The sequence below is a fragment of the Leptonychotes weddellii genome, unplaced genomic scaffold (assembly GCF_054177405.1).
Source record: "Leptonychotes weddellii isolate Sample4059 unplaced genomic scaffold, ASM5417740v2 HiC_scaffold_7357, whole genome shotgun sequence".
Classification (NCBI taxonomy): domain Eukaryota; kingdom Metazoa; phylum Chordata; class Mammalia; order Carnivora; family Phocidae; genus Leptonychotes; species Leptonychotes weddellii.
Genome location: NW_028043416.1, coordinates 1 through 9,492, shown reverse-complemented (window position 1 = coordinate 9,492; position 9,492 = coordinate 1). Strand labels below are relative to the sequence as shown.

Here is a 9,492-nt window from a genome sequence, read left to right as displayed (position 1 = left end):
TGAAAAGAAGGGCCATTTGCACCCCAATGTTCATAGCAGCAATGTCCGCAATAGCCAAACTGTGGAGAGATCACCATTATTCTATGTGTGTATACCCACTAGGGAAGCACCCACCTCTGGTAGTGTGGGGATAAAGCTGGATTTCAGCAGGATTTTCTAGTTAATTAAACTGTTACTATTTATTTCACAAATGTAGAAGTTTCCTTTTTCCTCTTTCTTCAAAAACAGGTATCCTCCAGTGTGATCCAGGAACAATAAGAGAAGAAATACAGATATTTAGACTCTTTTGCCATGAATGCCAAAGAGTTTTCCATGACCGTTTGATTAATAATGAAGATAAACACTATTTCCATACTATTTTGACAGAAATGGCCAGTAAATATCAATCGTTATGTACCTGTTCTTTTTCTTTCTTTGGTGGGGGGCCTAGAAAAGCAATTTGATTTCTATAAAGAAAAATTAAAATGAGCTTAGATAAGGTAAAGCAAAATGAGTTTTAGTCATTCATGGGTAAAAGTTTTTCTCTTCAGTGACTCAAATATGTAGAAATATGTGAAATATTAGGAAAATCATTTTATTAAAATTCAGGAAGAATTAATATTTTAAATTCAGTATGCAATTTTAAGTAGAAAAGGGAAAGAAAGAGAACCAGTATTTTGTCTGGTAAGAAGCCAAGATATCTCTAAAGTACCTCTTATTTATTAAATATATATTCAATATCTATTATTTAATAAAATTTTTATTAATATTAAACATTCTTAATCTTAAATCCAGGAGATTATCAACCAAACTAAAATGGTGTGGTATCAACATGTCTTTCTCTCAACTTTCATTTACTAGTTAAGCCCTCTAAGTAAAGTAACAGCTGATATTATTCTGTATATCTTATTGAAACACTGCATTCAAGCTTATCATATATCACAAATTGATTTTGTGTTTTGAATAGATAAACATTTTGGAATTGCAATTGGCCTGGAATATTTTTTAAATAGACCCATCATCTTTGGAGACTTTATTAAGGTGAGTATCTTGAACTGACTTGCCTATATTTGAAGATAAATAAAGCACTTACTATTTTACAGTTCAATTTCATATTCAACAAGAACTTTGCATCTGTGAAGATTAAAGATCTAGACCAGGGGTCAGCAAGCTATGGCCCATAGGCCAAATCTACCCATTGCCCATTTTTGTAAATAAAGTTCTATGGACACACAGCCACACCCACCTGACTGTGTGCTGTTCTTTTACATGGCTGTTCTCGCATGACAAGACACAGTGGGGAGGTAGCAACAGAGGCAATATGACCTGCAAAGCCTAAAGTACTTATTATCTGGCCCTTTAGAGAAACAGACTGCTGACTCCTGATCTAGTCACATTCATTTTGGTAATAGTTTGAATCAGAGACCCATCAAGTTTTTGATTTGGAAGGAAACAGGGAGGGTTAGTTTCTTAACTCAGGACTGGCATTCCCCCGCTTACTGTATTCTGTGTAGCTGTTCAGCCTGTGCTCACACACTTCCAGCAGCTCAGTAGGTAACCATGCTGCCCTCCTCATTTCAGGGTAGCTCTCATCAGTAGCAAAATTTTTCTGACATTATGCTCCTCAGTTTGTACCCCCAATAACGTGTACCCACCAGCCCTAATTTTGCCTTCTAGAACCGCCTTGAATAAGTCTTCTTCTAACCATCCTACCTATGTTGATAGGTAACCATCTCGTTTTACCAAGTTGACTTTTGTTTGGGTACAACATTCCTAGTGTCTCCAAGAGGGCAGGGGCTGTGTCTGTTCTGTTCACCCTAAATCCCCAGCTTCCCGCACAGAGCTAGGTATAGAGCAGGCTCTCAATCAGTGCTGGTTAAACAAAAGCACGAACTTGTGTTTATATTGTATGTATGCAATTACCTCATCACCCTGGTAATCCCTATCAAATAAAAAAGATAAATAATTTATTTACATGCAATATACCTATTTAAATGTATTATTAAAAACAAAGTCCAAAGTTTGTTTCCAGGTGGTGATTATATTTCCCATGTGTTTCTACTGATACAATCATCAAATGGGAGAATAAAGCAAAGGGAAAACAACAGTTGGACCCTTCTTGCATTATTTTAGTCACTGGCTCCAAATGAAAATGCCCCCAGGGCAGTTGCCCCAGCAAAGAAAAGACCACATCCACAGGTCCACACAAGACATCAAACAGGAACTCAATTCCTTCTAGTTCACCCCAAATTTCATTCTCCATGATTTATTTAATCAGATGACTGCTGTGTAAAAACTACATGTAGTTCTGGCATGATTGTTTATGACCATAACAGTCTGGCATGCATCATTTTCAGCCCATTTAGCTTCTCTGATGTCAACAGCCTGAGAGCAAAAGTACAAACCCAAAGTTAGGTATAGCAAGAAAAACTGGAAACCTATTTCTGAGCTGCTGTATGAATTTTATAGCAAAGATCATTGAAATTCCAATGTACTGTTTGAAGTTAAATGAAATGGATTTTCAGTTACTATGAAAATCTGAGTTTCTTAGTCCCATTTCCTTGGGTTGAAAGCCTTGCGCATATATATATATATGCAAATATATATACAAACAAATAAAATATGCATGCAAATGATTACATAGTAACATGGATAAAATAATGTTCCCTCCTAAGGTTATGAATGTTGTGTATATTTCTGTGTCATAATTGATCTAACGTGGTCCCTCTCCCATAAATCATCTTATAGTTTGGAGCAGATAAGATTGACCGGATTTATGATGACATGCCCGATATGGAGAAAATCGCAAATGTTCTAGAGGACTATCTTGATGATTATAACCTTACAAATCCCAAAGAAGTAAAGTTGGTGTTCTTCCAGGATGCTATAGAACATGTTTCAAGGTATGTACTATAAGGTGCCCAATAATGCATTAATCTAATTTCTTGTGTATTAAAAGGTAAGAATTAAGTCATACAAAAGTCTTTAGATTTCTAGATGAACAAAGGCCTATTAGCAAATCTTGCTATAATGTAAAAGTTATTATATATATATATTTATTTATTTATTATTATTTATTTATTTTAGAAAGGGGAAAAGAGAGGAGAGCAGGGGTGGGGAGGGGCAGAGGGAGAGGAAGAGAGAGAATCTGAAGCAGGCTCCACACCCAGTTCGGAGCCCAATGCAGGGCTTGAGCTCAGGACCCTGAGATCATGACCTGAGCCAAAATCAAGAGTCGGACGCTTAACTGACTGAGCCACCCAGGTGCCCCTCCTTATATATTTTAAATATAAGTGGCATGAACTTTCTATGGAGTCCCAGGGGTTATTTTTGCTAAATATTAATAGGTTGTTTTTGTTTGTTTTAAATGCCCTGTCTCATTACAAAAAAGGATCTAAGGTAGTTTACAGAGATACATGTACAGTATGACAAGGCTGATTACATGCATGCCTAAAGAAAGATGGGTTTCAAGATTATAGCAAAATGAGTGAAATCCAAAGATTGTAGATTCCATCTGCTTATGAGTCTGACTCTCACCCCCCAAAGTTTCCTTTGAGAGATATCCCTGACAAATAGGTATCCAGCCTGAATATCTGCAGTCCTTGGGGCATACACCACTTTTTTTTCCAAATTTTAATTCCAGTATAATTGACATACAATGTTGTATTAGTTTCAAATGTACAATACAGTGATTCAACACTTCTGCACAGTATTCAATGCTCATCATGACAAGTGCACTCTGAATCCCCTTCACCTATTTCACCCATCCCCCCCTCTGGTAACCATCAGTTTGTTCTCAATATTTAAGAGTCTGTTTTTTGGTGTCCTTTTTTTTCTTTGTTCTTTTGTTTTGTCTCTTTAATTCCACATATGAGGGAAATCATAGGATGCACCACTTTTTTTATTTTTTTTTAATATTTTATTTATTTGTCAGAGAGGGAGCACAAGCAGGGGGAGCGGCAGGCAGAGGGAGAAGCAGGCTCCCCACTGAGCAGGGAGCCCAACGCGGGGCTCGATCTCAGGATCCTGGGATCACGACCCAAGCCAAAGCCAGACACCCAACCATCTGAGCCACCCAGGCGTCCCAGGATGCACCACTTTTTAAAGTGCATCTGTGTACTGTTGGACAATTCCAAGTATTGAAATGACGCTTCAAGGATGATGCCAAATCTGCTCCCTGTGACATCTGGTATCTGTCCCATCCTGTGAAGCAGTGACAATAACGGCATGAATATAAAACCATGATACGGAGTATCTCCTTTAACTGTGATAACGCCTCTCTGCGGCTCAATATCCTAATCTCTCTACTAATAAGACTCAGAGAATATTCCAGTGGTCATAATCAGCCCCTGCAACCCTTGGTGGCTTCATTAGTTCATGATCTCATGGTTCCCAGTGGTTCTGTCTTGGGGTCTCAATGCAGTTCAAGTCAGACAGCAGCTGGAGGGCCTGGCACACCTCTGCCTCTGTGCGTACTGCCTGTGTCTCTTACGCGGCGGCATCAGGGTGTCTGGGCTTCTCCCGTGGCTCCGGGCTCCCAAGCTTGTGCCCTGAGAGTGACAGTAGAAGCCAAATGGCCTCTCACGACTTAACCTAGGAAGTCACATAGCATCCCTTCTACCATAACTCTGTTAGTCAGCGGAGTGGCACATGCCCACCCCGTCCACAAGAAGGGGTCAGAGACTCTATCTCTTGACAGGATCAAAGAGCCAGTAGGACCAGAAATAGTACTGCAGCCATTTTTGGACAATACTGTGTACCACAGAGAGATCCGGTGAATTGTCCAAAGTGCGCAAGCTAGTGAGTCATAGGCAGAGAATCGCATCCAGCCCTTTGACCCTAACTTGGCTGCAGGTGCCTCCACCCAAAATGGATCCAGTTTTTTCATTACAGCCCTCCAAATATTTGAAAATTGTGATTAGGTTCCTCTTAGCGTTGTATTCTCTGGGCAGATATAACCCAGATCTTCCACTATTGCCTGTTAGGGATTATTTCCAGCCTCAACATACTGAGCGCTTGATAATTTCTCCACGTTCCACTTAAAATGTGACACCCAGACTTGATGCGGTATTCTCTGGAATCCGCAGTGTGAAGTGTGTGTGAGGACAGGATCTCCCATGGTCTGCTACCATAGCAAGATTTTAATGACTGGTTTTTTTCCCTTGTCAACTACATTTTAGTACTGCATCGTGTTAATTTTGACTGTTAAATCCTAGGATTTTTTTTTCTATAAACCATAAGCAATCAAGTCTTTTACCTTTCCTCTACTTCTGTTTAATTAACTCTAATTTGAGAATTTATTTTTGTCACAACTCCAGTGTTATACAATAGTTTGTCACTGGGTTGTCGAGATACCACTTGCTTCTCATCTATCCCCCTGCCGACATACCCACACACTACCTCCTAACAACGTTTATCCTATAGCTCACATAGGCCCTGAGCCTGCAAAGAAAAAATAATGGCAGTACTCTGTCTGAGAAACTTCCTGGAGAATAGACCAGATGATAGGCAAAGTCAACTTAATTTTATTTATAATCTTTCTGACTTTTGTGAAAGAAAATCACCAGACTACTCAAGGATTGCTTAAAATATTACAGGAGGAAATTAAAAGCCATTTGTAGAATGGAGGAGATTTAGTTTTCAGATACACAAAGGGCTGCCATGTGAATAACGATGTAGACATCTTTTTCTAAAGAGGATCAGTAGTTAGGAATTAGAGTAAACAAATTTCTGCTTGTAAGAGTTTTCAAATACCTACTGCTGAGTAGCAATAGAAAGGGCTTCATTATGAACATGAATTATGGGACAATTACTAAATATTCAGTAATTTAGCAGATACTACGTTTCCATTTGTTGGTGACATTTTAGACTTTTTTTTTTTTTTTGCATAGGATAAGTGTTATAAAGCCTTCTCAACTCAGAAAAAAAAAAATTGTTTTTACTTTGGAGCCTGTGTTTTCAAAGGGCAATTTGCTCCAGGCTGTTTCCACCTATTACATATGCCCAAAGTTGTCACCACACTTCAAGGATGGTAAAACAGATCTCTATGAAAATGTAAGCCACTAATGAGGACAGCCTTCTCTTGTCTACTACAGTAGAGAAAATGTAACCTTGGAGGATTTCTAATGAAGGGGGTTTTCTATCTCTGGATATGTAAGTTGACAGGAAGAAGAACACTGGAAACAGAATGGACAAGTTATTTGTTTCCAATAATCTAAGATGAAAATAATCAAATTACTGTACTATACATGAAACAAGGAAAGAGTAACATATAAAATGCAAGATTTTTATAATAGTCAATATTTCATCTACTGTCGAACATGTGCACATTATGGAAAACAATAGCAAAACATTATTACATATCCCTTTACCTCTCAATTTTATACCTACCTGGGTGACTGAAGAGAAATAAACAATGATCTGTTGTGCCTTCTGTTAGATGTGCCACTCTGTTAGAGACGTAACAGTGGAAATGGTGCCTAAATCATCTGTTTGCTTACTGTAGGGGAGGAGTTGGCAAAAGATCCTAGGAAAGGAGCCAACAAACTTCTTTTATAAAGGGCCAGGTAATAAATATTTTAGACTCTGCAGGTCATATGGTCCCTGTCACAACTACTCAATTCTGCCATTGAAACACAAAAGCAGGGCGCCTGGGTGGCTCAGTCGCTTAAGGGTCTGCCTTCAGCTCAGGTCATGATCCCAGGGTGCTAGGATCAAGTCCCGCATCAGATTCCCTGCTCAGCGAGGAGTCTGCTTCTCCCTCTCCCTCTACCCCTCCCTCCTGCTCGTTCTCTCTCTCTCTCTAATAAATAAATAAAATCTTTTAAAAAAAAAAGAAAGAAAAGAAAAGAAATACAAAGTCTTTCTCTACTTTGCTGCCTGCAGGATTGCCCGCATGATCCGTCAGGAAAGAGGCAACGCCCTGCTTGTTGGAGTAGGAGGCACAGGAAAGCAGTCTCTTACAAGACTTGCAGCTCACATATGTGGTTACAAATGTTTGCAAATTGAACTGAGCCGGGGATATAATTATGACAGTTTTCACGAAGACCTGAGGAAGCTGTACAAACTGGCTGGTGTAGATGACAGGAATATGGTCTTTCTCTTCACGGACACCCAGGTATATGTTTAAATAGCTAAAGTACAAGTGTCATGATCATGAGTGTGCTTTGAATAGTTTGTATGATGTAGTTCAAGGAACCGTTCCCTTGGATAGCAGATATCTTAGACCTTGTAAAAGACTTTTATACTACGTTTTCATTTATTTTACCAACCATTTTGTTACCCTTTAAATTCCGAGTAAGTAAATATGATCAAAGATTAAGGGAGTGAGAGAGGTTTGAACTTTTCTTTGAGAAGGACATGGGTAGTAGAAAGTAATAAATTGTTTCTGTAGCAGTAAATATAAGGAAGTTATTCCCTAACTGAAATCAATTAGGGAAATATGCCTTACACAAGAAAAGGAAAATAATGATGTCTGTTTTAGGGTTAAATTAACTTTAAAATTAAAATAGGATTACATGATTACATTTATGTCTATAAGAACCAATTTAACTGATCTCGAATTTATTCTAAAGAAGAAAATTTTCTACATTGACTATACTTGGGCATTTCAACATTAGGGAAAATAAACTTTTATAGAAATTAGGCAGGAATAAAAAAGTGATAGATCTGATGCATAAATTATTTTAAATTAAGTACAGTCATAAAATGGGAAAATATTTTTAACATCTGTGACATGCAGGGAATTTATATCTGAATATATAAATATTTTTTCACAAATGAGAAAGGACCCATAGCCAAATGTATATACACCACCAGCTCTGGCCACCAACAACGATTGAGTGGAAAATAAAGCAAGCAGAGATGATTATCCACAGAGCAAAGCCAGGGGACCCATTCAGAAAGGAAACTTGGTGTACAGGTTGGCTTGAGTTAAGACCACAAAGAGAGAGCCTTTCTGGCCTTGGAGCCAGTTCTCCTGTTCCACCCTGGCAGAGAAACTAATTTGTAACTTCACCCATTGCTGAACACAGCTTTTAGCCCACCTGACCAGAAACCTAACCAGAGTACACGAGAAGCTGCATGGCCCATCTAGCAGCTCTGCTCCCTGTCTGCAAAGCAGTGGCTTCATCTGGCCAAAGAATTCAGGGCACAGCCTTGCTTGATTTAGGTCCCCAAACAATGAGCCATGAGGGCCTTGGGTCTCACTCCACTGCCCCACCAGGACAGGGAAGCTAATTCATAGCCTTACCTGTTACTGAGTATAGTACCCAGTCCCAGCCATCTAGGAAGCCAGACCAGAGAATCTAGGCAACCACATAACCCATCCTACAACCTTGCTTGGGGAGAGAACCAAGTCAGCAGTCCTGTCCAACTGTTCTCAGCCAGTATACCCCACCTCCAACCTCAGAGCTTGGGCAGTGGCCTCACCCCAAAGTAGACCCTGACAGCAAGCCCCACCTGCTCAAGGATTGCTAGCTGACATGTCCAGAAATCCAAACTAAGCAGACTGATAAGGAATTGTCTCTGCCACAGCGAACCTGTAAAATCTGGAAGAGGTGACCGCTTACTCAAATGAGCAGATACCAGTGTAAGGAATCAAGGATCATGAAAAATGAGGTAAACATGACACCACCAAAGAAAATGAACAGAGCCCCAATAACTGACCCTAAATAAATGGGGATTGATGAATGTCAAATAAAGAACTCAGAATAATTCTCTTGAAGAAATTTAGTGAGCTCTAAGAACACACAGACAACTAAACAAAATTGGGAAAATAATGGATGAACAGAACAAGAAGTTCAGCAAGGAAAAAGAAACCATCAAAAAAACCCAAATAGAAATCCTGAACTGAAAAATACAATGACTGAACTGAAGAATTCAATGGAGAGCTTCAAAAGCACACTTGACCATGCAGAATAAAGAATCAATCACTTAAAAGACAGGACATTTGAAATTATCCAGTCAGAGGCACAAAAAGAAAAAAGAATGATAAAGCCTACAGAACTGATTGGACATAATGAAACGAAATAATGTCCAAATTATGAGAATTCCAGAAGAAGAGAAAGAAAAAGAAACAAAAGAATATATTTAAAGCAATAATGGTTGAAAACTTTCCAAACCTGGAGAGAGAAATGGACATCCAGATCCATGAGGCTCAAATAGGTTGAACCTGAAAGGGGCTACACTGAGACACATTATAATTAAATATATAAAGAACTCATACAACTCAATAGCAAAAAAAAAAATTCAATTTAAAAAAATGGGCAGAGGACCTGAATAGACAGTTTTCCAAAGAAGACATGCATATGTCCAACAGAACAGGTACATGAAGAGATACTCAACATCAGTAGTATCAGGGAAATGCAAATCAAAACCACAATGAGATATCACCTCACACAATTACATGCCAACAAATTGAATAACCTGGAAGACATGGATAAAATCCTAGAAACATATAGCCTACCATGGCTATCATCAAAAAGACAAGGGGGGCGCCTGGGTGGCTCAGTC

The 9,492-nt window shown here is 38.9% G+C and overlaps 1 protein-coding gene across 1 annotated transcript; it reads left to right on the top strand.

Annotated features, from left to right (window-relative positions):
* The first annotated feature begins 238 nt into the window (after positions 1-238).
* LOC145719814 (dynein axonemal heavy chain 6-like) lies at positions 239-8,887 on the top strand. The gene is made up of 4 exons (XM_081811386.1): positions 239-375; positions 947-1,020; positions 2,728-2,882; positions 6,865-8,887. The coding sequence occupies exons 1-4, from the start codon at positions 369-371 to the stop codon at positions 7,106-7,108; spliced, it is 480 nt and encodes a 159-aa protein (XP_081667512.1). The 5' UTR covers positions 239-368; the 3' UTR covers positions 7,109-8,887.
* Positions 8,888-9,492: the final 605 nt, after the last annotated feature.

What these genes read in the sequence shown, in the direction of transcription:
- LOC145719814 (XM_081811386.1), top strand. An exon ending in TCTTTGGAGACTTTATTAAG is followed by an intron (nt 1,021 to 2,727) that starts GTGAGTATCTTG and finishes ATCATCTTATAG; the next exon opens with TTTGGAGCAGATAAGATTGA. An exon ending in GCTATAGAACATGTTTCAAG is followed by an intron (nt 2,883 to 6,864) that starts GTATGTACTATA and finishes TGCTGCCTGCAG; the next exon opens with GATTGCCCGCATGATCCGTC.